Source organism: Poeciliopsis prolifica, unplaced genomic scaffold, assembly GCF_027474105.1.
Source record: "Poeciliopsis prolifica strain line A6 unplaced genomic scaffold, Auburn_PproV2 SCAFFOLD009, whole genome shotgun sequence".
NCBI lineage: Eukaryota > Metazoa > Chordata > Actinopteri > Cyprinodontiformes > Poeciliidae > Poeciliopsis > Poeciliopsis prolifica.
The window spans coordinates 13,976,619-14,003,320 of record NW_026562384.1 but is presented as its reverse complement, the minus strand read 5'-3'; the positions used below and the strand labels follow the sequence as shown (position 1 = coordinate 14,003,320).

The 26,702-nt window shown below is 37.6% G+C and overlaps 2 protein-coding genes and 13 non-coding genes across 15 annotated transcripts; 14 read left to right on the top strand and 1 right to left on the bottom strand.

Annotated features, from left to right (window-relative positions):
* Positions 1 to 817: 817 nt before the first annotated feature.
* LOC129362510 (NACHT, LRR and PYD domains-containing protein 12-like) lies at positions 818 to 14,041 on the bottom strand. Its single transcript, XM_055034055.1, has 13 exons — positions 13,980 to 14,041; positions 10,674 to 10,738; positions 10,443 to 10,544; positions 9,727 to 9,840; positions 9,233 to 9,346; positions 8,505 to 8,671; positions 6,613 to 8,404; positions 6,346 to 6,516; positions 5,767 to 5,937; positions 5,489 to 5,662; positions 4,566 to 4,739; positions 4,397 to 4,443; positions 818 to 3,048 (listed from the first exon to the last, which is right to left on the bottom strand). Exons 2-13 carry the CDS (start codon positions 10,679 to 10,681, stop codon positions 2,483 to 2,485), a joined length of 3,600 nt encoding a protein of 1,199 aa, XP_054890030.1. The 5' UTR covers positions 10,682 to 10,738; positions 13,980 to 14,041; the 3' UTR covers positions 818 to 2,482.
* A 1,039-nt stretch (positions 14,042 to 15,080) lies between these two features.
* On the top strand, positions 15,081 to 15,153 carry trnaf-gaa (transfer RNA phenylalanine (anticodon GAA)). Its single transcript has one exon. It is a non-coding gene; the product is annotated as a tRNA-Phe (tRNA).
* Positions 15,154 to 15,394: 241 nt separating this feature from the next.
* Positions 15,395 to 15,467, top strand: trnaf-gaa (transfer RNA phenylalanine (anticodon GAA)). The gene has a single exon. It is a non-coding gene; the product is annotated as a tRNA-Phe (tRNA).
* Positions 15,468 to 15,711: 244 nt separating this feature from the next.
* On the top strand, positions 15,712 to 15,784 carry trnaf-gaa (transfer RNA phenylalanine (anticodon GAA)). The gene has a single exon. It is a non-coding gene; the product is annotated as a tRNA-Phe (tRNA).
* A 241-nt stretch (positions 15,785 to 16,025) lies between these two features.
* trnaf-gaa (transfer RNA phenylalanine (anticodon GAA)) lies at positions 16,026 to 16,098 on the top strand. Its single transcript has one exon. It is a non-coding gene; the product is annotated as a tRNA-Phe (tRNA).
* A 241-nt stretch (positions 16,099 to 16,339) lies between these two features.
* trnaf-gaa (transfer RNA phenylalanine (anticodon GAA)) lies at positions 16,340 to 16,412 on the top strand. The gene has a single exon. It is a non-coding gene; the product is annotated as a tRNA-Phe (tRNA).
* Positions 16,413 to 16,656: 244 nt separating this feature from the next.
* On the top strand, positions 16,657 to 16,729 carry trnaf-gaa (transfer RNA phenylalanine (anticodon GAA)). The gene has a single exon. It is a non-coding gene; the product is annotated as a tRNA-Phe (tRNA).
* A 241-nt stretch (positions 16,730 to 16,970) lies between these two features.
* trnaf-gaa (transfer RNA phenylalanine (anticodon GAA)) lies at positions 16,971 to 17,043 on the top strand. The gene has a single exon. It is a non-coding gene; the product is annotated as a tRNA-Phe (tRNA).
* A 239-nt stretch (positions 17,044 to 17,282) lies between these two features.
* Positions 17,283 to 17,355, top strand: trnaf-gaa (transfer RNA phenylalanine (anticodon GAA)). Its single transcript has one exon. It is a non-coding gene; the product is annotated as a tRNA-Phe (tRNA).
* A 244-nt stretch (positions 17,356 to 17,599) lies between these two features.
* Positions 17,600 to 17,672, top strand: trnaf-gaa (transfer RNA phenylalanine (anticodon GAA)). Its single transcript has one exon. It is a non-coding gene; the product is annotated as a tRNA-Phe (tRNA).
* Positions 17,673 to 17,913: 241 nt separating this feature from the next.
* On the top strand, positions 17,914 to 17,986 carry trnaf-gaa (transfer RNA phenylalanine (anticodon GAA)). The gene has a single exon. It is a non-coding gene; the product is annotated as a tRNA-Phe (tRNA).
* Positions 17,987 to 18,227: 241 nt separating this feature from the next.
* On the top strand, positions 18,228 to 18,300 carry trnaf-gaa (transfer RNA phenylalanine (anticodon GAA)). The gene has a single exon. It is a non-coding gene; the product is annotated as a tRNA-Phe (tRNA).
* A 241-nt stretch (positions 18,301 to 18,541) lies between these two features.
* On the top strand, positions 18,542 to 18,614 carry trnaf-gaa (transfer RNA phenylalanine (anticodon GAA)). The gene has a single exon. It is a non-coding gene; the product is annotated as a tRNA-Phe (tRNA).
* A 244-nt stretch (positions 18,615 to 18,858) lies between these two features.
* trnaf-gaa (transfer RNA phenylalanine (anticodon GAA)) lies at positions 18,859 to 18,931 on the top strand. The gene has a single exon. It is a non-coding gene; the product is annotated as a tRNA-Phe (tRNA).
* A 1,499-nt stretch (positions 18,932 to 20,430) lies between these two features.
* zgc:153018 (Transmembrane protein 179-like) lies at positions 20,431 to 26,416 on the top strand. Its single transcript, XM_055034700.1, has 4 exons — positions 20,431 to 21,337; positions 22,563 to 22,700; positions 22,835 to 22,913; positions 23,831 to 26,416. Exons 1-4 carry the CDS (start codon positions 21,015 to 21,017, stop codon positions 24,026 to 24,028), a joined length of 738 nt encoding a protein of 245 aa, XP_054890675.1. The 5' UTR covers positions 20,431 to 21,014; the 3' UTR covers positions 24,029 to 26,416.
* The last annotated feature ends 286 nt before the right edge of the window (positions 26,417 to 26,702 follow it).

Here is a 26,702-nt window from a genome sequence, read left to right as displayed (position 1 = left end):
AACTGCAGGTGTTTGTTAATTCAGTGAAGAAATTCTTGACTACATATAAGCCATCAACTAAAAGACAATGGAGAAATAGTCAGTGGTGAAATACTGCCATCTGGTGAGCACTTGACGTCACTACAAGTACTATGTTAATTCCAAGGTTTTGATGTGCAAGTCATAAACAATCTGGTCTGTATTGGATTCTAAAAGAAAATAATTCAATATGCTCTGAACCTTGTAATTTTGACAGTGTGTGTAAGTGTCAAGTCCTGTCTGAAAAAAAATCAGCACATACAGAAAGAAATCAGGAGAGGAAAACATGAATCACTCAAATGTTCCTGGTAAATGGATGAGCTGATTGAACTCGAACAGAACTGAAGGACGCGACTCCCAAAATCATGTCTGACTGAGGAATCCTGGTGTCAACTTTTTTAGTTTTGCTATGAATGTTCTGTAAAATCTGTGTGCTTCTGTCAGTCTTGGCCAAGATTCTCTTGTAAGAAATGCTTTTAATTAATTTTAATCTTGTAAAACTGAAAACATTTTATCAGCTGAACTTCACACCCAAATAGATGTGTAGAAAGACTAAAACAACCGATCAAGACATCAGATTGGAGGCTAAAGCTTGGACACATTTGTGTCTTCCAAATGGGCAATGACCTTATGCACTACACCAAATTAGCTCCAAAGTGGCTTCAGTAAATCAGTAGGTTTGGTAAAAAGGAATGGCGTTAAATTCCAGCAATTTATTTTGAGAAGGTTTTATAAGTATACTGGTTTAAACTAGAAATGTCATCAAAGAAAAAGATGAGTCAAAAATAATCCAGATAAATGTAGATAGGTGAATATAAACTTTTAATAGCTTTCAGAAACAACTGAAATACTTGTGCAGTTTCTCAAAGAGAACAAAAATTTAAATTAAAAAAAAGTAAAAGACAAGGTCCTGAGAGGCATGAACACGCTAAAAACAATCTGCAAGTAAAATGAGCGTGTTACCTGAGTAAAACTTAGGAACATACAGATTCAAGAAGAAAAATAGTGTGCAAAACTATTGACTGTATAGAAAAGGAAATTAAACTGGTACTGGCAGTACCTTCACCAGGAGAAAAGGTACTGCTGTACAATCATGTTATCTTGTGAAAAAAAAAGAATTAATTTAAAAACAAATTACGTTTACAGTAATCATTTAAAGCGATATTGCAAATTTTGGTAAAGATGAACCTTTTCAAAAAAAACTTTGATGGCAGTAAAATAGAAATATTTGCAGCTTGAGTATTTAAGCTCAATACAGTGTCTATATTAAAAACTCAGAAATATGTAGCTGTTGATGTTATTCCCGTAATTAGACAGGTAACATAATTTCTGTGTTTTTACTGGTTTCTGGTATTGTGCATTTTCTGAACAGTTTCTAATAAGCAAAAAGATTTGCATCCCAGCCCCACATAACTGCATGCATTTTTTAACCTACCAGCATCTCAGTTCAACAAAAAGTAGACAACACCAAATCCCTGAAATCCTGGGGAAAATATTGATAACCTGTTATATCATCATTTATTCATAGTCATTTTTTTCCAAAGTACATGTTTTATAAAAAAAAGTATTAAAATTCTTTCTTAAACTTGTGTTTTGTTTTTGCTTTGGTATTTCTCCACATATGAAAAGTCCCTCATGTAACGTTTCCCCTAGTGCTGCAACAAATTACAGTTGCAGTACTATTCATGTTAAATACGCCAGTTTAAAAATTACATTGCCCTTACGCTGCATCAGAAAATAAGCATGGATACCCCTTCTCCCAAGCATGAAAGTGCAACATACTTAATGTATAATATAATGCAACAAAATACAGTCCTTAAATTCAGTAATACTTAAATGACAGTCAAATCAAAGGCAGATTTGAACATACACAAACACACTACAGTACAGCTCAGTTATAATAAAACAAGTATAATTATGTTTCCCTGACCTCAATAACAATGTGTCTCCACGTTAATAATGAGTTATTTCTCCTTTGATTCATCTCTTTAATATAAATGGATTCAATCGAGCACTAAAAGTCCTGGTTGGAAATATTTAAGCAGAATTAATTCCTTTGAATCACATTCAAATTCTTTCAGTATAATTCAAAACCACCTTTGGATATTATTTTATCCTATTAAATTACCTTTTGTACTCATGATTAAAAGACAGTTTATGAATGAAATACAAAGACTATTTCTAACAATGTCAAAGAATATTTCTGGACAAGCTTTTTAACCATCATTTACTGGCTCATTGAGTTTTACTATTACATGCCGTTAAAAAGCATTTAATTAAAAAAAAATACAGAAATGAATAAATACATAAATAAATAACTGGCAAAACAGTTTATATTGTAACAAAATAAGAGTTACATCAAGTAAATTGTAAGTAAGTTGTAACGTCAATGTAGCAAAGAAGCTGGTTGAGCTGATAAGTGCTAACTTGGTACCTCTCCGTCTCGTTGTGCTAAAAGACCTGATCACTCAAATAAAGAGATCAGATGCACTGATGAACCTTTTGGAGCATTGACCCAAGACCACAATCCAAATCCTGGATAAAGAGCTTCGGTGAATGTGGTGTGGAAAGTGTGGATGTGGATCAACGTGTCCAAGGAGACTCTGTAAAAGGACAGCGTTCCTGCCGGCCAGTCCAAATACACAGCTACTCTGTGAGATGAAGTGTGTGTGACCACTGTGGTGTAAGGGATGGATATTCCTCTTTTATTGTGCCAAATAGAGTAAGAGTTGCCATCAAAGAACAAAGTCCAGGATTGGTCATTTCCACCAAACCAACCATTATTTCCCTCTCCTCTCCTGATAATTCCTTTGTAACTCACTGAAGTGTGAACCCCTCCCATTAGCTCAACCTCCCAGTAACAGCGACCTGTCAGACCATTTGAACACATCACCTGATAGTTCTTCTCAAACCTGTCTGGATGATCGGGATATGGCTGAGCCTCCTCCACATATGATGCCTTTGTGTTGTTGTCTGACAGTTTCACATTTCGGTTCACCGAGTTTGTGTCGAGTGTGAGATCACAGCAATCTGAAGAGCAAAATAAGAAATAATGCCTTGTGATTCACAATAATATTAGTTATAATGCAACACATTAACCTATATCACCTCTCTGCTTCATCCCACATGGACATTTCAATAAACACGTCTATCCTTCAAACTAGATATTACAAAACTATTGTTGCAGTTTTTAGGTAATGTAGCCAATAAAGAGTAGCTCTAGATACACTTCTGGCTTCAGCAAAAAGTTTCAGACAACAGCAAACCAAGTCACAGAGGAGGTATTCTTGATAAAAACACATTCTAAGAAAGACATGTATAAATATGCACCACAACAGATGGACTGTTTATTACATGGCAGGATGTTAATGGAGAAGTTTTCCCCTTCGTTTTGTCACCTTTCATCTTTTTCATTCTTTTAACTCTTCACCGGTAAGATATTCTGCATCAGAATTCCCCAACAATAAACCAACCATAATTTATGGCATCATTCACACAAAAACGAATATAGTAAATTTTTAAAAACAAAAAATAATCTGTATTCAAACTAGAGGATGTCGCGCAACCAAAGACATTGTAGCAGGCATGCCAGGCCAATTGGTGGCGCTGCAACACTGCTGTTTGTGTGAGTGTGGCTTAGCCCAGTCACAAAGAGAGAGATGGAGCTACTTCCTGACTTCAAACATGATCTGGCTCACATGTACCAACATGGTTCATAGTTAGTAGCAAAACTGGAGACTCCACAGACAAAGCTTAACTTGCTCAAATATATTAATATCAAAAAACTGTTCACTGGGGAAAAAAAGATGATTAAGTCAATAATAGAAAAAAAATATTCACCCTGAACTGGTGATAAGATTGAATGACCCAGAAATAAAAAAGAGCAATCCAAAAACATTAGCCAGCCTCAAAAAGAGAGACAGAACAGTCAGAGTCCTGAAACACTGTGTTTGAGGCACCTTTATACCTGTGACAAACGCTTTCAGGGGTAACTGGAGCTATAAAGAGATAACCTTTCCACCATATGTACAGAAGAATAAACATCCCAAACTTAGGGCTCTCAAGCCATCACAACACTGAAACATGAAACTGGCATTTTGAAATTCTTCTCTTCTGGAAACTAGCTTCGAAAATGATCGTTTTTAGTCTCCCAAAGTACTGGATCAATGTGAACCCACAGTCTACGCATCAAAATGTTTTTTGTGGATATGTGGTTGTTGCAGTTTGCTATAGGCAGAATTTGACTTTTGTTCCCATTTGTTAATTTAAGTCCTAGTTTTTAATCTCATACCTGAAAATTAGATATTAGTAAAATAGCCTGGAGCTTGCATTTTGTGAACAAAAAACAAAATTGCAAGTACAACAAAATTGTGCTTACATTTCCTCAGTCCTGGTGTTAACCACTTGACTCCAGCTGGATGTGTTCTGAAGAAATTTAGCAGGGAAGAAAAATGTTAATACTTCTTTCCGTCACACAATGACAGTAACATATTTTCTTTGTCTCAAAACAGTGAATTTGTCTGTGACTGAATCAGGCCTTTCCATACCTGAGAACCTCAAGCTTTGACTGTGGATCCTTCAAATTAGCAGACAGAAGCTTTTCTCCAGCGTCATCTGAATGGTTATAAGTCAGATCGAGTTCTCTCAGATGGGAGGAGTTGGAATTCAAAGCTGATGCCAGAGAAGCAAATCCTTGTCCTGTGACCATACAGCCAGACAGTCTACACACACAGGACAGTGTAGTGTGAGCACAATGCAGGACTTTAGAAATTATGTCATTCTTACAAACTGAAGACTTTGGTCAGCAAAAGTGACGACTTTTTTTTTTTTTGTAGATGTTGGGAAAAGACAAAACTTTACTTTCAGAATAAAATGAGGATTATATTAGATATCTTGCCAGGTTCTATCTCTTTTAGTAGCTGCATGCTTCCTGAAAGTAGGTTGGTTGTACTTCAAGATGTTAGAATAAATGGGGCTAAATACAAATGTACATCACATGTTATAGAAAATCATTAGCTAAAAAAAATGAGCAAATAATTACCAAAAACCTATCTGGTAAAAATAATTATTTTTTAGCAAATCGTTTTCTTTGCATGTCACGATTATGGGCAACTGTTTTGCCCTATCAGATGGCAGCCCAATAAAAGACATAGAAGTATGTTTTTCTGTGTCAAGTTCAAGAAAGAAATTAGGTCGTTTTACCACTTTCACAAAGCACAGTAACATTTTAAAATCAAATTAATATAGTCACCAAGCAAAAAGGCTTCAGAATGCCCAAAATAAACACATCAGAAGTGGCAAAAGTTTTATTGGGTTCTCACCAGAACTTGTAATTTACTAGTGCAGTATTATTTAAGGTTTATTTTTCTGGTGAAATACCTGACTGATTTCACTAAGAACACAGTCCCTTTTTAATTAGCACTGGACTGAGTTAAACGATCATCCAATGAGCTCATTAGTCAGGGATTACCTTAGAGTTTCTAGCTGACAGTATGAGCTCTCCAGTCCAGTCGATAGCAGCTTCACGCCTGAATCCTGCAGGTTGTTGTTACTTAGGTCCAGCTCTTTAAGGCTAGCAGATTCAGAGCTGAGAAGTGCAGACAAAGCTTCACAACTAGTTTCTGAGAGGCAACAAAGATTCAGTCTATGGGGGAAAAGAAGTGCAAAAGAACAGACAAAATATTATGTTCAGCATGTCCAAAAAAATTTAATGGCTAAATTTCAAATATTGCTTTCCTCCATTCAGACCTGAGAATTTCCAGTTGACAAAATGAATGTCTCAGTCCCTCAGACAACTTATTCACTGCTGAACCCTGCAGGGTGTTGTTGCTCATGTCAAGCTCTCTCAGGTGAGAGAAGCTGCTCAGATGTGGATGTAAGATGTCAAAACTTCTCTCTGAGATGGAACAACCACTCATTCTGAAGAAAAACAAAAAACAAAGGTTGAACTTCTGTTAAGCAAATAAAATCTTGAATGCAATAGTTCACACCTCAGATGTCACAAAAAACTAAAAACATGATCCAAAGCTAGAGGTGTTGCTATATAATTCAAAGGTTAATTTCAAAACACAATTTTAATAATTATTCACAATATATTTTCATAATATATGCATAAATTATTTTTTGCAATAGAAATGCTTTCATTTGTAGATGATAATATAATCTCTATAGGCACAAAACAAAGTGCTGTCTGAACTAATTCCAACAAAATAAGCTAACACTTTAAAATTAAACAAAACAAGTAGCAATTGTAATACTCAGTATGTAAAACAGGTGAAAGAGTACTGTTAGCATCTTGAGTATTATGTTTGGTTCTGAACGTCTCACCTAAGAGTTCTGAGTGCGCAGTTTGGGCTTTCCAGTCCCTCAACAATCTGTCTCAGTCCTGAATCTTGCAGTTTGTTGTTACTAAGATCCAGCTCCCTCAAAGAAGACTTGGTGCTGAGAACTGAGGACAAAGCTTCAAGACTACTTTGTGAAAGGACACAGAAAGTCAGTCTGAAAAAGAATATGAAAAAAATTTAACTGAGGGTTAATTTTTTGCTAAGCTTTTACCAACAAAGCAAATGACATTGAAATAAAATGTGTACTTACACAGCTTTCTTTGAGACTTTGATCAATGGCAGCAGCCTGAGAAGATTGTTTTCAGAGACAGAAAATCTGGTAAAGTCGAATACATCAAGATTTTCTTCTGAAGATAATAAGAAGCAGACCAGGGCCGACCACTGAGCAGGAGACAACTTATCAGTGCGTAGTGCTCCTGCAGACAAGAACTGCTGGATCTCTTGCATAAGAGAACCATCTTTCAGTTCATTCAGACAGTGGAACAGATTAATGCTTTTCTCTGTCGACAGATTCTCATTGATCTTCTCCTTAATGTATTGGGCAGTTTCGTGATTGATCTGAGAGCTTCTTTCCGTTTGCTTCAACAGGCCATGCAGGAGTTTCTGATTTGTCTCCAGTGAAAGTCCCAGCAGAAAGCGAAGGAACAAATCTAAGTGCCCATTTGGACTCTGTAAGGTCTTGTTCACAGCACTGTGGTAAAACTTGAGGATCATTGGTTTCTTCAACAATGTGGACAATGTTGGCAGGGTGTTTTCTTTCAGACAATTGACACCAGATTCTGTGAAGCTCAAATGGACATGAAGAGCAGCAAGAAACTCCTGAATACTCAAATGTACAAAGCTGAACAGTTCGACATCAGACAGCACTCTCTCTAGTTTAAAAATCTGGGTGAACATTCCAGAAAACTCTGAAGCACCTTGGACACTTATTGCACATTCTTTCAAATCTGATTCATAAAAGATCAAGTTTCCTTTCTGCAACTGCTCAAAAGCTAGTTTTCCCAGAGACTTGATCATCTCCTTCCTCTTTGAACTCCAGGGTTCATCTGTCTCATTGTTCCCATCGTATTTCACCATTTTAACTTTGGTTTGGACCAGCAGGTAATGGATGTACATCTCAGTCATTGTCTTTGGCAGCTCTTTGGTCTGACTTGTGTTTAATACGTCCTCCACAACAGTAGCAGTGATCCAGCAAAAGACTGGGATGTGGCACATGTTGTGGAGGGCTTTCGATGTCTTAATGTGGGAGATGATCTTGCAGGCCAGTTCCTCATCTCTGAATCTTTTTCTGAAGTACTCCTCCTTCTGTGGGTCATCAAACCCACTGACTTCTGTCACCAGGTCAACATAGTCAGGAGGAATCCGACTGGCTGCTGCAGGTCGTGTGGTTATCCACAGACGAGCAGTGGGAAGCAATTTCCCTTTGATGAGGTTTGTCAGAAGCGCATCCACTGAGACAGGCTTAGTAATGTCAGTCAGGATCTCATTGTTTTTGAAGTCCAAAGGAAGTCGACACTCATCCAGACCATCAAAAATGAATATAACCTGGAACTCAATAAACCCGGAGATTTTCTTGGTTTCAGTAAAGAAATGATGAACAAGTTCCACCAAACTGAACTCTTTGTCTTTCAGAGAATTCAGCTCCCTGAATGTGAAGGGGAATATGAACTGGATGTCCTGGTTGGTTTTGTTTTCAGCCCAATCCAGCGTGAACTTCTGTGTTAGGACAGTTTTCCCAATGCCAGCCACTCCCCTTGTTATAACTGTTCTGACTGAGTTTTCTTGTCCAGGTGACCCTCTGAAGAGCTGTTCCAGTCCAATTGTCACTTCTTCTCCGTTTTGCTTCCTGGAAAGTGTTCCGATGTGGCCAAACTCATGTTCTTCATTCACCTTTCTGGGTCCACTCTCTATGATGTATAGGTCTGTGTAGATCTTATTCAGAGGGGTTGGGTTTCCTGCCTTATCAATCCCTTCTGACACACACTGAAACTTATTTGTCAGAGCAGATCTAAGTTTAAATTGGCAAACTGCAGCATCAGCATCTGAATAAACAAAAAAGGGAATTATAAAAAATACATTTCACACACTTAATTTACATGTAAGAAAATTAAGAATAATCTATCTCAAGGAAGATTTTCTTACTTTTGAGAATATGATCAATTAGTTGCTTCAGATTAACTTTGTCAAGGTCTTCCTTTATGATATCTGGTAATGCTCCCTCTCCCAACACGCTTCCATCCTCCCACAGATTTACAAAATCTTCAGTATATTGTAGATAGAAACACTTCTGCAAGCTTTTCTGGTCATGTCTATGGAGAAAAAGAAAGAGCAAGTTTACCCTTTTTTATAAGACACATCAGGCATAAAATGTGCAGTGCTGAATCTGTAGATTTTACTTTTGCTTAAAAAAAATTATGTAGCACAGAAAACATTTTTTGAGGTTTTTATTTTTTTCAAATTGATCTATTTACTCAAAACTGACATTGAAAATAAATGTTTGAGTCACAACATTATATCACAAGCTTGATTCTACTTGGGTATTACTACATCCAAGATATATCACATGAGATAATGGTGTATAAGACAAGTAATAATGCTAAGCAACTAATGGGTTTTAAATACTCATCTTTAAATATTTATACACTTATAAAGACCCATGATGATGTGATATTAAGTGATCTACAATCATTATTTAATTTATGGAGCGTTTATGTGTCTAATACTGAAGTATTTTAATCTGTAAATATTAATTCATTTGAGGTTCAACATTTATAATTGCAGTAAAATTAAGTGCTACAACACTGCTAACAACAATTTAGCACATTCTCAAAATGCTTCAACAAATTTGTGTTGTTTCAATAACAACTTACATTTGTTTAGGAGATGATGAATTTATTTTAAAAAAGATGACAACATCCTTTGATGTATCACTCCGACATGATGCACAGCTAGGATCAGGTGAGTCTGGGTTCTGTAGCTGGATTCTGAAAGAGGATAAAGCAAAAGCAAAGATATACGTCTAATAAATATGGTAGAGTGACAAGACAGTTTTATTAGTTGTTATTCTGCAGATTATCTCAAAACACTTTTCCAACAATCACAACTATTGAAGAAACTGAGGGTTTAAAGTTTTTGCTTAGACTGTAAAACATGTCAAACATGTTGGTTTTCAAAACGGCCAGATGAGAAGTCTAGCTCTATTCATCCTTCGGCCCATTCATCTGTTCATCCATTCATCCGTCCAATCTCTTTCAAATGTCATATGTCTGACATGCATTTGAGCTCTCAACATTTTCACTTGAATAATATCAATTCAGTCTATTTTTAAACAAACTTTCTTGACGTTCTGTTTTTGTCATCTTACATCTCTTCAGCAGGTAAGAGCTCTGCTTTAAAGTCAAAGTGAAGGTCCTTTGATGCATCACTCCTGCAGGACACAAAGATGGGGCTAGAAAAGTCTCCTCTGTGCAGCAGCCTCCTGAATCAAAGTAAAATTACACAACTTTAGCACAAAAAGTTATTTATTCAGGAGATCTTCAGATCACACCTCTAGAAATTTTTTATTCTTAAATAAGTGTCTGAATGTCTGAACAGTCATTCAGACACAACTAGACTGTAATAAAAAAACAAATAAATCATAATTTTGGTCATTAACCCAATAAATCATCAATAACATTGTTTTTCCTTTGTTATTCATTATGTGACTGTGAGACAATGTGCAACAGTTCACTACACGAATGTTTTTCAACCCACTGTCCGACATGTCTTCGGTTTCCCTGCTTCAGCACATCTGCTTTCTATTGATGGCGGATTAATAGATGTTTGCTGAGCCAAAATCATCAGAACCTGGTGTAAGTAGAAAAGCTTCTAAAAACTATTGAGAACCACTGAACTTCATCATTATAAGGTTGAACATTAAAACAGCACTTAAGAGTTTATTTAAATTTAACTTGATATAAACCATCTAGTTTACAAACATCTGTTGCAAAAAATTTTAATCGTTTTACCAAGCTCTAGTTTATGTATCTTGCCAAAATATCAAAACATTTCTGCAGTTCATGGTGGTTATTGACAGCTTACATCAGTTCAGCAGATAAGGACTGTCCTGTAAAATCATTGGGAAGGTCCTTTATCCCATTATTCTTGCTTGGCATCAATGTAGAACAGAACTGCAGCCCATTTCTACAACAAATTACAGAAAAAGACAATCAAATTTGTATAACAAAATGAAAATATCACAAAGCATTGTCCAGACTACTCTTGAGCTAAAAAATGTCAATGTTTTTGTTTTAAGAAAAAAAAAAGTCTCACCCTATCATCTTGTTAGGACTCTAGATGATTCATTGAAACGTTGTCCAGGTTCAGCTGTCTCTGACCTGTAACACAACACACATAGTATCAAGTGAATAACGATGATTGTATGAATGATGAAGCAGCAGTTTATAGAGGAAACATCTGATCTAACAGAAAGATGTAACTGGTCTTTAATAAAAGGTGTTGTGGTTTGTTCAAAACTAGACAGCTCTAAGCGTTCATTTATTCCAAGTCCTTACAACACTAAGCTGATAATCTCCAATTACGATTAAGACACATTACATTAATATTTTTAAACAAGTCTATGAAGATTAGTTTAGACATCAGAAATTAATCTATCAATACTGACCTATATAAATTACAGAACATGTCTCTGTTCATCCAAGTATACAAATATTTGATTTGTAATGTATGAAATTATGAAATATCTTTGACCTTAAATACCCAAACGAAGACGTCACATAATCTCATGATGTGAAGTCATATGACCGAGGTGTAGTGTGGGGGAGAAAAAAATGTGATTGAGGCATAGAAGAAAATATATATGTGGAAGTGCAATAACCATCACTTCAAGACAGCATATAACTCTGTCTTAAAGACCACTACCTTGGACCACAATATGTCCCAGGTGAAGGGAGTGTCTAATGCACCCTTTCCTTTCTCATCTGGAAAATAGTAGACCAGGCCTCTTATTGCTTCAACATGGGGGTTGGCTGGTGGTTTCCGACATTTGATTATAAAAAGCCACTATGATGTCATTCACAATTCATTACATAATATTTTATATGGTCTTACTCCATGAAGTAACTTTAAGTCAGAAACTGAATCTGTTTGTGACTACTTCCTCTCCTCCTACTCCAGAACTGGTCAAATGATGTAGTTTCACATCAAAGGTCTGAATCAACTTTTTCTGTTATTGGGGACTACACTGACGTGTGAAGCTTTAGCTTTTCAAATTTTTGTCCCATCATGCAAGGGAAGGTACAAACAAATAATTTTGTTGGTTGGATATGTTTTATTTTAAATTTTATTTTAGTTTTAAGGTTGAGAGTTTTTTTTTTTGAGAGCTTTCTTTAGAGTCAGTTTTCAGATCAAAAATAAGACCAATCGTATCAAATATCAAAAGCATTTACACATCTATGGTTTATTAACTTTGGTCTGAATCACTTGTGAGGTAGTGATCTTGCAACCTTTTCTGGAGGTTGGGTTTCTTCTTACACTGAAATTCTAAGCAAACCAAACCCTTGCAAAACAAATTATGTGAAAATGTATTGGTTGGACACCTTTATGAAAAAGGTATCCATCTTCTGTTAATTATTTTGTTTTTGTTCCCACATCTCACAACTAAAAGGAAAATAAGTCAGTTTGTTTTAAGAAGACTAAATCATCAACAGGTGGCTTCAGGAAGCAAGAATAGAGACAACAACCTTCCAATTGCAAGTAAACTCTATCCACTTAACAACAGTTACCAAAAAAAAAAGCAGGAATGAAAACGTCCCAGATTATTGATTATTTCTTGCATTCCAAAATCAGTTTGTTGAGATTGAGATTTTAGAAAATCTGACACAGGAAGAGTGGAACCATTTTTAAAATATCAAACAGAGCCGTTGTAAAAAATATTTTAGTAATCAAGGTACTCAAATTATTTGAGGAATCATTACAGTCCCAACGTTTTCTCCTTCCTTCAGTTTACAAATTGATTTAGGAAAAATTTGGGGAAATGCAGGACCATCTTTGCTTCTTCTGTAATAGAAGAAAACTACTCACTTCCTATTTTGTTATTAAAAACAAGTCACAAATGTAACTTTTTGGGGCATTGCATCATAATTCTTTTGGCTGGAAAGTAAAAGTCATGGCATTTATGTTACACTGTAATGTTTCTACTTTACCAAGTCAATGACACAATAGTGGTTGAGCCAGTCATGATGACTGCTACATTGATGTCAGAAAAGTCTTCAACCCTTCTTGGCCATGATACAGAAACAAATAAATGTTTTTTTTTTTTTTTTTTTTTTTTTTTTTGCAATTAGTTTTCCCAACAATCCAAAAGAAAATGAAGAAATAAAGAAAAATGAGAATGAATAAAGAAAAAAAAATATTCCAGAGTTAAACTTAGTTATCAGCTATAATGAAACTGATGAAAGATTTTCTGTGATTGGTTAGCGACAAAATGAGGAAAAACTGGTCTGATGTTTGTGACTGAAAACACTGTCGTTTGAAATTTCAGAAGGATCTGTAACCACAAAAGGATTTTATTTTCAGAATGGGTTAATGCTCGGCTTCTGCTCTTTTAAAACCTGTTCCTCAGTCTTTATCTTTAAGTAGTTGTCACTCCATGATTGCTTAAACTTCCTGAAGTGGAAATATGAGCCATATTAGAGACAGCTTTAGCAGCCAGAGAGTTATAGTATTTCTTCTTTGGTCTTTTTATGTCCCATTTACTTTCACCACATTCATGTTAGGTATGCTTTTTAAGAATTTACCAAGTACCCAGTAAAGTGCATGTAAAGGCTGTTGACCTGATAGCGAATTAACTTTTGACAAGAGAGGTGCACAAGATAAACCTTACTGTAATAATTGATAAAGAACAGATAAAATACTATTATTGATTATCGGTTAATATCTACAGTTACAACTTCATTGTGTTTGTATGAGCATAAGAAGAGGTGTTTCAAGAAAATACTGATCCAACATCGTTTTCCACTGTATGTTCTTTTTCAAAAACCTGTAAATGCGAGAGACGGTTGTGGTTGACAATCCCAACATATCAGCTGTTTTTCGAAGAACTCATGTTTCTGAGTCTGGCATCAGAAACCAGGGCACCTTCACAGGCACTTTAATCCCATTTCTTTACATTAGCTAAATCTTCAGAATGTAGCCATGATACTGAAAGACATGCGAAAACAACAAAACCAAAATTACAAAGGCAACACGTATGTTTTTATGTCTCCACAATTTTTAATTCGTGTTCATCTGTTATGCAAAGCAATGTTGTGTCGTCAGAACAACGTAGACCTTTCACTTGGTTAAATGCAAAATCACTGATGTTGTGGACAATATTAAAGTAAAATGAAAATAATAATTATAATAACAATACGTTTCATAATTTTGTTTGTTTGTTTAGATGCAGTGTGGTGCGACGGAGACGAATAGTTCTTTTGGTGTGCAATGTCTTTTATTTTTTATAAGCTTATGAAACAATGAATGTTTCATAAGCTTATCTTAAATAACATATAAACCGATTAAAGTTGCCAGATCCAGCAGAAAGTTCTAGAAACGGAGAAGATGGATTAAGCTACTTACTGTATATCGACGAAGGTGAAACTGACGTTCTTTTTCTCTTCTTCTTCTTCTGCTAGTTCTTCTTCATCTTCTTTAGGTTTTATTGGGAGAACGTAAGCAACGTAAGGTATATCTACCGCCACCTACTGGACAGAAGTGTGCTCATCAATGACATCAAGAGGGAATTCACACCTCAGTAATGTGCATGTATGTGCAAATTCTCTTTTTCTCTTCTGCTTCTTGTTTTTCTTGAGTTGTAATGATGGTTGGCTAAAAACCTTAGACAAGCAATACCGTCACCAACAGTTAATGAGTGTGGCCCACACAAAATAACAAAACACCTAAATTTAGAAATACAAATAAAAATTACTAAACTAAAAGCTCTGGTGGACAATCATTGGTTTCGGCAAATTTTAAGGACATTACCTACAGCCACTCTGGTGGACTGAAGATGTGAAGGTGCCTGGTTCAGTCCTGGATTTCGGCAAATATTTAGGACTTGAGGACTTAACCCTAAGCTGGTCTGGTGGACCATGATTGAGGTTGGGCATTATCAATTAGCCTTAGTTTTATTCATAACCCCACATCTTTGATTTAGTGCATAGGTGTCAAACTCTGGCCCGCGGGCCAGATTTGGCCCGCAGTGTAATTATATTTGGCCCGCGAGGCAATTTCAAATTAATATTAGACATTTACGTCAGAAAGGAGGCATTAAATGTTTATTTAAATTTTATTTAATATATTTAATATTTTATTTTATATATTAAATATATTCTATTTAATATAATATGTTTTATTATTAGTAGTAACTCAATTTTGCACACCTGCACTTTTAAGTTAGATAAGCTTTGCTTGATCAATATTTATTGTTATTTTAGAACTTGTTTGGGTCCATATTAAAAGATTCATTTGTTCAACCTTGGCCCGCGACTTTGTTCAATTTAAAGTTTTGGCCCAATGTGTATTTGAGTTTGACACCCCTGATTTAGTGAAACCTTTCCTGTCATCAGATTACAATTGTGGCTGCCTTTCACAACTCCATTATCAACAGTCACATCTTCTGTGTGCTCCATCGGCAAGCCCATGGAGCGATCACTGTGCGGTTTTGGAACAGGAGACATCGCCGAAATAGCTCAGCTGGGAGAGCGTCAGACTGAAGATCTGAAGGTCCCTGGTTCAATCCCGGGTTTCGGCAAATGTTTAGGACTGGAGGAGATTAGCCTAAGCTGGTCTGGTGGACCATGTTTGAGGCTGAGCAATGTCAATTATCCCTATTTTTATTCATAAGGCTGCTTTGATTTAGTGAAACCTTTCCTCTCATCAGAATACAATTGTGGCTGCCTTTCACAACTCCATTATCAACAATCTCAACTTCTGTGTGCTCCATCGGCAATCCCATGGAGCGATCACTGTGCGGTTTTGGAACAGGAGACATCGCCGAGATAGCTCAGGTGGGAGAGCGTCAGACTGAAGATCTGAAGGTCCCTGGTTCAATCCCGGGTTTCGGCAAATGCTTAGGACTGGAGGAGATTAGCCTAACTTTGTCTGGAGGACCATGTTTGAGGCTGAGCATTATCAATTAGCTTTAGTTTTATTCATAACCCCACATCTTTGATTTAGTGAAACCTTTCCTGTCATCAGATTACAATTGTGGCTGCCTTTCACAACTCCATTATCAACACTTTCAACTTCTGTGTGCTCCATCGGCAAGACCATGGAGCGATCACTGTGCGGTTTTGGAACAGGAGACATCGCCGAGATAGCTCAGCTGGGAGAGCGTCAGACTGAAGATCTGAAGGTCCCTGGTTCAATCCCGGGTTTCGGCAAATGTTTAGGACTGGAGGAGATTAGCCTACGCTGGTCTGGTGGACCATGTTTGAGGCAGAGCATTATCAATTAGCCCTAGTTTTATTCATAAGGCTGCTTTGATTGAGTGAAACCTTTCCTCTCATCAGAATACAATTGTGGCTGCCTTTCACAACTTGATTATCAACACTCTCAACTTCTGTGTGCTCCATCGGCAAGCCCATGGAGCGATCACTGTGCGGTTTTGGAACAGGAGACATCGCCGAAATAGCTCAGGTGGGAGAGCGTCAGACTGAAGATCTGAAGGTCCCTGGTTCAATCCCGGGTTTCGGCAAATGTTTAGGACTGGAGGAGATTAGCCTAAGATTGTAAGGAGGACCATGTTTGAGGCTGAACATTATCAATTAGCCCTAGTTTTATTCATAAGGCTGCTTTGATTTAGTGAAGCCTTTCCTCTCATCAGAATACAATTGTGGCTGCCTTTCACAACTCCATTATCAACAGTCTCAACTTCTGTGTGCTCCATCGGCAATCCCATGGAGCGATCACTGTGCGGTTTTGGAACAGGAGACATCGCCGAAATAGCTCAGGTGGGAGAGCGTCAGACTGAAGATCTGAAGGTCCCTGGTTCAATCCCGGGTTTCGGCAAATGTTTAGGACTGGAGGAGATTAGCCTATGCTGGTCTGGTGGACCATGTTTGAGGCTGAGCATTATCAATTAGCCCTAGTTTTATTCATAACCCCACATCTTTGATTTAGTGAAACCTTTCCTGTCATCAGATTACAATTGTGGCTGCCTTTCACAACTCCATTATCAACAGTCTCAACTTCTGTGTGCTCCATCGGCAATCCCATGGAGCGATCACTGTGCGGTTTTGGAACAGGAGACATCGCCGAAATAGCTCAGCTGGGAGAGCGTCAGACTGAAGATCTGAAGGTCCCTGGTTCAATCCCGGGTTTCGGCAAATGTTTACGACCTGAGGACATTAGCCTAAGCTGGTCTGGTGGACCATGTTTGAGGCTGAGCAATGTCAATTATCCCTAGTTTTATTCATAAGGCTGCTTTGATTTAGTGAAACCTTTCCTCTCATCAGAATACAATTGTGGCTGCCTTTCACAACTCCATTATCAACACTCTCAACTTCTGTGTGCTCCATCGGCAAGCCCATGGAGCGATCACTGTGCAGTTTTGGAACAGGTGACATCGCCGAAATAGCTCAGGTGGGAGAGCGTCAGACTGAAGATCTGAAGGTCCCTGGTTCAATCCTGGGTTTTGGCAAATGTTTAGGACTGGAGGAGATTACCCTAAGATTGTCAGGAGGACCATGTTTGAGGCTGAACATTATCAATTAGCCCTAGTTTTATTCATAAGGCTGCTTTGATTTAGTGAAGCCTTTCCTCTCATCAGAATACAATTGTGGCTGCCTTTCACAACTCCATTATCAACAGTCTCAACTTCTGTGTGCTCCATCGGCAATCCCATGGAGCGATCACTGTGCGGTTTTGGAAAGAGACATCGCCGAAATAGCTCAGCTGGGAGAGCGTCAGACTGAAGATCTGAAGGTCCCTGGTTCAATCCCGGGTTTCGGCAAATGTTTACGACCTGAGGACATTAGCCTAAGCTGGTCTGGTGGACCATGTTTGAGGCTGAGCATTATCAATTAGCCCTAGTTTTATTCATAACCCCACATCTTTGATTTAGTGAAACCTTTCCTGTCATCAGATTACAATTGTGGCTGCCTTTCACAACTTGATCATCAACACTCTCAACTTCTGTGTGCTCCATCGGCAAGCCCATGGAGCGATCACTGTGCGGTTTTGGAACAGGAGACATCGCCGAAATAGCTCAGGTGGGAGAGCGTCAGACTGAAGATCTGAAGGTCCCTGGTTCAATCCCGGGTTTCGGCAAATGTTTAGGACTGGAGGAGATTAGCCTAAGATTGTAAGGAGGACCATGTTTGAGGCTGAACATTATCAATTAGCCCTAGTTTTATTCATAAGGCTGCTTTGATTTAGTGAAGCCTTTCCTCTCATCAGAATACAATTGTGGCTGCCTTTCACAACTCCATTATCAACAGTCTCAACTTCTGAGTGCTCCATCGGCAATCCCATGGAGCAATCACTGTGCGGTTTAGGAACAGGAGACATCGCCGAAATAGCTCAGCTGGGAGAGCGTCAGACTGAAGATCTGAAGGTCCCTGGTTCAATCCCGGGTTTCGGCAAATGTTTAGGACTGGAGGAGATTAGCCTAAGATTGTAAGGAGGACCATGTTTGAGGCTGAACATTATCAATTAGCCCTAGTTTTATTCATAAGGCTGCTTTGATTTAGTGAAACCTTTCCTGTCATCAGATTACAATTGTGGCTGCCTTTCACAACTTGATCATCAACACTCTCAACTTCTGTGTGCTCCATCGGCAAGCCCATGGAGCGATCACTGTGCGGTTTTGGAACAGGAGACATCGCCGAAATAGCTCAGCTGGGAGAGCGTCAGACTGAAGATCTGAAGGTCCCTGGTTCAATCCCGGGTTTCGGCAAATGTTTAGGACTGGAGGAGATTAGCCTAAGATTGTAAGGAGGACCATGTTTGAGGCTGAACATTATCAATTAGCCCTAGTTTTATTCATAAGGCTGCTTTTATTTAGTGAAGCCTTTCCTCTCATCAGAATACAATTGTGGCTGCCTTTCACAACTCCATTATCAACAGTCTCAACTTCTGTGTGCTCCATCGGCAATCCCATGGAGCGATCACTGTGCGGTTTTGGAACAGGAGACATCGCCGAAATAGCTCAGCTGGGAGAGCGTCAGACTGAAGATCTGAAGGTCCCTGGTTCAATCCCGGGTTTCGGCAAATGGTTACGTCCTGAGGACATTAGCCTAAGCTGGTCTGGCGGACCATGTTCGAGGATGAGCATTATCAATTAGCCCTAGTTTTATTCATCACACCGCTTCTTTGATTGAGTGAAACCTTTCCTCTCATCAGACTACGATTGTGGCTGCCTTTCACAACTCCTTTATCAACAGTCACATCTTCTGTGTGCTCCATCGGCAAGCCCATGGAACGATCGCTGTGCGGTTCTGGAACAGGAGACATCGCCGAAATAGCTCAGCTGGGAGAGCGTCAGACTGAAGATCTGAAGGTCCCTGGTTCAATCCCGGGTTTCGGCAAATGTTTAGGACTGGAGGAGATTAGCCTAAGCTGGTCTGGTGGACCATCTTTGAGGCTGAGCATTATCAATTAGCCCTAGTTTTATTCATAAGGCTGCTTTGATTTAGTGAAACCTTTCCTCTCATCAGACTACAATTGTGGCTGCCTTTCACACCCCCATTATCAACAGTCTCATCTTCTGTGTGCTCCATGGGCAAGCCCATGGAGCGATCACTGTGCCGTTTAGAAAAAGGAGACAGATCATTTAAAATGGTTTCAAATCATCTGGATTTAAATATAAATTTGGACAACCTATTGCTCAAGATAATGCATGCTTCTGTTTAGTTGAATTTGGTCTGTGCAGATAATAGCTCTGCCATGAGCAAGAATGTCCTGGATTGAATTCTAATACATAAAGTCTTCAGGTGCATGTGTGGGTTCTCTTTTGGTACTCTGACTTCTCATACTCTAAGATAATTTCTGTTAAATGTTGTTTTTATTGGGGTTTTTTTCTCCCCTTAAATGCAAGTATGTGTCCACATAGTTGGTTGTTCTGTGTTGCCTTGTAATGGGTTGGTGGTCCATTCTGGTTCTTCCTAATGATGTGGTATCGTTATGGCTTTTGCTAACTGTTTATGAGTTTCAGAGAGGTATTTCAATGTTTGCCAGAGTAAATGTGAATTCCACATTTATTCTTGGGTCTGGAAGTCCACCTGGACCTGCCAGTTTCTTTTCAAAAACAATCTTAAAATGCTGCTCTCTAACATCGTTTTATATTGGCTTTCTGAGGATTCTAATTATAGCCAATTTCTTTATTAATTTTAGAGTTTTTTTCGACACAACACATGTAATGCCTGCCTGCAGATATTTGACACACATTTCTCCACTGAAGTAGGTCATCTGCAGATATCCAACATGACGTAGGAAGCTTTGTCATAGAAGACGTTTTACCTCTGAAGATTGTTTGTGTACGAAGATGTACCACTCCGCCAACATATGTGGTTATAAATGAAAACAATTTTATCAAATATTTCTGCAATTACACATTAGAAATAACTTGAGTATTGGGGCTACATTGTGACGCAGTTTGTAGCACTGTTGTCATGCAGCAAGAAGGTCCTGGGTTTGAATCCTGAAACATGCAAACTCTGCATGGAGTTTGCATGTCCTCCCGGTGCATGGATACTCCGCCTTTCCCTCACACTCCAAAAACATGACTGTCAGGGTGATTGGTCTATCAAATTCCTCCACAGGTGTGTGCGTGCATAACTGTTTGTCCTGCGATGGACTGGCATCCTGTCTGGGTGTGCCCCGCTTCTCACCCGCTGAGTGCTGGAGATGGACCCCAGCACCTTTCGTGGCCCCATTAGAGATAAGCATGTAAGATAGTGGATGAATCAACATCCTTTTTTTTCTTTAAAAACTAACGAATGAATACCTTAAACACACTTAATTTTTTTTGTACATGTATTTCTTTATTGACTTGTAATTGGAAGCAAACAATGTTTTTCACCTTTCAGTATATATTGCTTCAGAAATCTGTCAGATTTGGTTCTTGTTCAGGTATGTACTGCTTCGTGTATTCCTTTATTTTATGCAGCCACATAACTTTAACAATTCATAATTGAATGGCGACATCAACAGAAGTAATGAAATACAAAGTTAAAAAAAGAAAAGAAATTGCAGCTGTATGACCGTTGTCAATGTAATTGTACATGACATATCCCATATAAAAATCTCACTCGATATTTTTAATTGCTGAATAAATTATCAGTTAATCATATTTGTTCCCAGTAAAATGCATAGAATTCTTTATCATATTTTTTATCATTCCCTGCTGCAATATGCTATAACATCGAATGTTCTGGTACTGTTTTTCATCTGGACTCTAGAATATGAGTCGGAGTGAGCCCTCTGTAGTTCCTCTTCCTCTTTGACGGTACGTGAAGGCCTGCGTAGCATCTGCCCCGCCCCACTTCTATAAATACCCACCCTCTCCTCTCTAGAAAGTGCTTTACTTGCGGGATGTGCTGACAGAAGACTTTTCCTTTTATCCCACTAAAAACGCCCATTTTCTTTTGACTTGTGTTTTTGACATCCGGTATGGAGCTCGACCGCCGGCTGCTGCTGATCCACTGCGCCGCTCACGCCCTCTCGGTGGCGGCGGGACTGCTGGTGGTGGTCCCGATGGCTCTTAACGGCTCGGCTTTCAAAGGCCGCTGCGCCCTCTTCTCCACCGGCTACTGGAGAAAAGAAGACCGGGCAGAGTTTACGGAACAGCCCGGGGAGATGTCTCACCTGGTGGTGCAGCGGTGGGGCCCGCTGGAAGCCTGCCAGCTCGCCACATTTGTGGGTATTTTTACGACGCTTTACGGGGCTGCGCAGGGCTGGAGGTGCCTCTTCTATCTGCACGGACGGCATGACGAGTGAGTCCACGGACACGCACAAACACGGGGTTTGTTATTATAGCAGGGTTTCAGTTAGATGCGCAAATTTTAAGTGTTTATTTTCAGTCCAAAATAAACAAAAGTACAATATGCCTCTGATTGGCACATTATAACAATATGCAGTTATATGATTAAAATAGCAAAACATTTGTATTTATACTGTAAACAATTAATGGCAAGATATTTTTCGTTAATTAAAAAAAGTTAAATTTAATTAAAAAAAATTCTAAACTGTACTACTGTATTTTTTTTCTGATAATCAATAGTATTTACATAGTCAAGTGTTCATAAAATATATCAGGAATATGAAATCACTTATTTTAGATGAAAAATTAAGTCTTCACCTAAACTCATGCAATATTGATTTTTAACCTCGAGATTAGTGCTAGAAACATTATTCATCTTTTTCAGTGCAGCTTTAAGCTTGTTTTGTGTTATTACAAAATGTCTTCTGCTATTTATACTACTTATTAAATTGAGATTATAAAATAACAGTGTTACAATTCACTAAATACTTGTCATATAGAGATACAAGTGTGATTAAAAAGAAGTGGAAATAAATGTGTCCATATTCAAATATGTCAATTGGTTCTCCAGTTTACATAAAACAACTTCAGAATGAATTGGTATTTATTCTAAGGTTGTTGCGCTTGAATCCTGTGTTAAATAATTTAATGCCACTTTTACTCAGACATTTCTTTTTAGAGAGGCAAGTATGTTGGTTAATGAAGTAGTGAATTAATCACAAACAGATCTCTAGGTTATTTAAATGAATCAAGAAATTAAAATAAATGTATTTGTGGTCAATTATAAATGCATTACCAAATGTAGATATATATTTCTGTTTATTTTACTCTGGTTTGTACCACAAGGATGGCAAAGTAAACACAATTATGTGAGATTTTTGTATATAAATTTACATTTTAAATGATTTCTACTTTAAATTATGTATTAAACTATCTACAAGTTTAAATAATTGCACATTTTATTTTATGTTTTACTGTTAAACAATTTCATTTGTTGTAAGCTTTATATTTAATTTTTAATGTAAAAAGTGGTCTAAACATGGAAAATGAAGTATTGCAAAACTAAATACAGGCTCAAACTAATCCAATACTGGTTTGTCTCATAAATAATACATTTTATCTTTATGCAATAAACACTGTTTACATTGATGATTTCCCATGTGTGTGTCTCCTCCCAGTACCCTGTTCTCATCCTTCCTCACGGTCTTGCTCAGCGTCTGTGTGCTCTTCCTATCTGCGGGGGCCAGCGTCATTTTGTCTCTGGGATTCAGCTCTTGGTGCGACACGGTCACCGATGACAACACGCGTCCCTATAGGTAACATCAAACGATAAAGTTGTCTCGGTAATAAATGTTACAGCAGATGGGTAAAATAACTTTTTATGGTCTGTGTTCACAATTCTGAGCATCGGTAATAACTTGGCTTGTCTTTAATGCCTATTTGTGTTCAGTTGTGCAGAGTCCCAGTCTGTCCCTCTTTACCTGGATGTTGACACGTCTACTTTCTTCACAGATCTCAGTCTGGCTCAGGTAAGTGCTCAAACTGAAACACACCAAAGATGCTTAACATGATAGAATCTTTCATGACTCTATTGAGGAGCAATAAATGCAACACATGATTGGCAACTATGAGAAAATGGGACAAGTATCTGTAATGTCATCATAGAAGACAAAAATCTAGATGTTTCATTGATTCAGTGGAAAGGAAGACAGTGATCCTGAGCATAGGATCAGATGATCTCAAATATAAATAGACTAAAATCTGTTTGGTCTGGAAAACTAATGTTTTGACCTACTTTTTCTAAGTATTGCCAGATTAAACAGCTGGATGTCTCTGAAACATTTTTCTCCCAACTCAATTATTCACTGCTGTGTGTTGGTGTAGCATAGGAATTTGCAACCTTAAAAAGTCATTTTAACTTTCAGGGCAGCCAAATGAAACTAAAGAGCTTCAAATGTCCCTCAACCTTAAAAAAAAAAAAAACTTTATTTTTATTTATTTCTATTCCATTTTATTTCTATTTTTAGAAATTAAAATAAAGATGAAGATACAAATTAGCCAAAAGATGGATATTATTTTTTGTGGGATGGAAACTTGTGTGAAAAATAAAAATACACCTAGATGGCAATTCAATTCAAATACTGTAGGAATAAACATATTTGCAAAACAGATAGCAAATCTGTTTTGTTATCTTCACATTTAAAAATATTAGCTGGTTCTTTTTCATTTTTAGCCAAAGTTAAGAGCCATTGTGAAATGTTCGAAGAGCCACTTGTGGCTTCAGAGCCGTAGGCTGCAAGCCTCTGGTGTATCACATATGGTTGAAATACCAAAACAACTCTACATAATACACACAATATAATATTTTAAGCAGAGTACGTGAATCCAAACTTTCAGATGTCTTTGGCCAGTAGTCGTCACTGTAATTCTTTGTTTGCAACTTCAGGCGTCTCTGTGGTTTGTGACGGCCCTGTGGCTGGTTCAGTCCATCCTGGCCTTCCTACGGCTCTTCCACTCCCACAGGCAGAACATCACTGGGCCTTGGCTACACCGAGACAAGGAGCTGCTGCTGGGATGCACTCCCCTCGACAGCAGCTCCCCGACGCCTCCTCTTCCCCCTGCGACCCCAACCGTCTGCGTCTGACAGGGAGGAAGTGAGGTAGTGACGCAGCTCCTCACATTTGATGTCACAGTTTTAAACTTCATTTTGTTCATTTTGACCGCTCATAATGTCCACTTTGCACGTCTTACTGTTTACATGCCTCATCTTATTCAGCAGAGCCTGACTTTTTAAATTATATTATCTATGACGAAGCATCAAGAAACTGCAGTAGGGAAATGCCAAAGATACAGTTTGTCATTATTACCTTTATTTTTCTGAGAGATCCATCTAAACAAGATTATGAAATGTACAATAAAGCATAGGAATTATCTAGTTTAAAGGGAACTGTGGCTTAAAAGGAAAAGCTAAATGCTTAAATTGAAAATTTGAAAACATATTTGGACCATTTTACTCATTAAAACTTCTGGTGATTTTCTGCCAGCTTTACTTAAGATTTGCGTTTTAATAAAAAAAAAAAAACATTATTTGTGTGACAGTCTTACCAAGATGGATCAAAATGTGATTTGGAGTAAGACGTAGTTTATTTCAGAAAATCTATGTTCAGCCACATGTTGTTTTTTTTTAACCTGGTAACCTAACTGGCTATAAAACCAATGATTTGCAGTCTTTCTGATAAATTGGGTAAATTACCTAATTAGAACATATTTTTTATATATGGTGGTCCTCAAACATCAGCAGCACCCTTGATTTAAAAACCCAGGTTTTTGTGAGGTGTAAAAAGGCTATGATAAATAATTTACAAACTGTCTTTGAAAAACAATCATTTGTAAAAATTTAACTGGAAAAAAAGCACCTCACTTTATGTTATCTACCTGCTCAACCTGGTAAAACTTCTCCAAATATATTAGAATTTGAGGAAATTTGTTGCTCACAACCCCCTTTGATTTATATGTCAGATCTTTACTTTGGCTAGGTTAGTCCAAACCATTAATCTTGCTTTTATGAAGTTGTCTTGACTTGAAAAATAAAAACCCTGTTCACATTCAACTTTCTAGCAGACTCTGGAAGGGTTTTGGTAAAAAGTTAATTGATGTTTGAAACAGTTTATGATTGGACAAAAAGTCTAGTTCCATCTTGATAACAATGCTTCACAATGTTTTATTTTTTTTAACTGTGGTCTAAAGTTCAATAGTTTTTATTAACTCGTTTCTTCACAAGGTTTAGGGATATTTTTGTCATTTCTTGTATGTTTTATTTGAAATACAAGGCTTCAGTCTTGCAGCCCTACACTTTAGTGCAAAACAGAACATTGTTGTCACATAAAGAGCACAACAAATGCTTGATAGATTCCTGCAGCTCCTTCAATGTTGCTGTCATTCTCTCGGCACCAGTTTTTGTGACGTTACTGTGTCCCTTATGTTCTTCAACAGTTTCTATCTGTTTTTACTGTGAAAATGTATATATATTTATATAGTGCTGTGGATCGTTTTTCACATTTCACCTGACTGATGAGGCCTTTGCATGATATTTTTGCTCTTCTAATAAATTTGTGCAAAACTGCTTAGTAAGAGACAAGTCACCTGGCATTTTAACTGGGGTGTGTGTATAGTTTTGACTCGCTGTGTAGAGGAGACGAGCTCAAAGACTGCAAAAACAGAAGGGAATTCTAGTCTAACATTAAAATGCTGTGAGATAAATTTGATGGAAACAACTAATAAAATAAATAAAATTTTTCAGGTTTCAGTCCTAAAAAAGACTTTTTCTCAAATTGAAAGGATTCGACTTCTTTAATCAGAAATGCTTTAATAGGCCAGTGATCTAATCGGTGTTATTCAGAACATTTACTGTGCTTTGTTTTATTTATTTATGTTACTGATAATGCATCATGATGGGAATTTTTGGTTATTTAAAAAGCATGGTTGTTTACATTTTTCCTGGAGTCCAACATTTTGCACAGTTGTGTCCTCATCAGGGATGAAAAAAAGCTTCTGTTTTATTCAAATGAAGCACTGGGATGGTTTTATTGTGAGCAAGAGGTTCCTGGAAAAGGGCTCACTGTGTGAGCCTGACCTGAATGTTCCATTGTGTGCGCACCACTGAGCCTCTCTGCTCCTGTGACGACTTTTATGATGGTGCTGTTTGTGTGGACGGAGCTGCTCTCTGGATCTCCTCCGATCTGCTTTGCTGATCCGTGGTAGTTTTGATACAGAGAATGACGATGAAAAGAAAAAAAGTTGCAGGCTTTTCTGAGGTTTTCTGTTTAAATTGCTTTTTGTGGATGACCAGAGCAGCTGTAATGAAACACAAACAGTGGAGCTGGAAGTCTGAAGTAAAGAGAGATCAGCTGGTGTTGCCGTATGAAGCTATTTATAAAATGGTTTTTGTATTGGAATTGACTGTAGTTCTGTCTGTTCTCATTCATCATGGTTTTGCATTTGTCCTTTTATTTAAATAAAATTCTTGCTCTTATGTTGTAGTTTCCTTTTGTATGTTGACGCTGAAGGATGTCCAGCAACAAAATGGTGGTCTGTTTTTACTGAATTGATGGCTACACTACATTAATCTACATCAGTAGAGTAATGAAATCAGTCTATGAAAAAGTGAAGAATCCTTCATATTTTAGACTCCAAAACATTTAAACTCTTTCAGGTCTTTGTTTTGTGCCCACAACCTTTTTTGCCCCATGGGCCAGTTTTAATAACAGACAATGAGGTATTTGTTAAATACAACAAAATAAAATGATCAGCATGAAAAT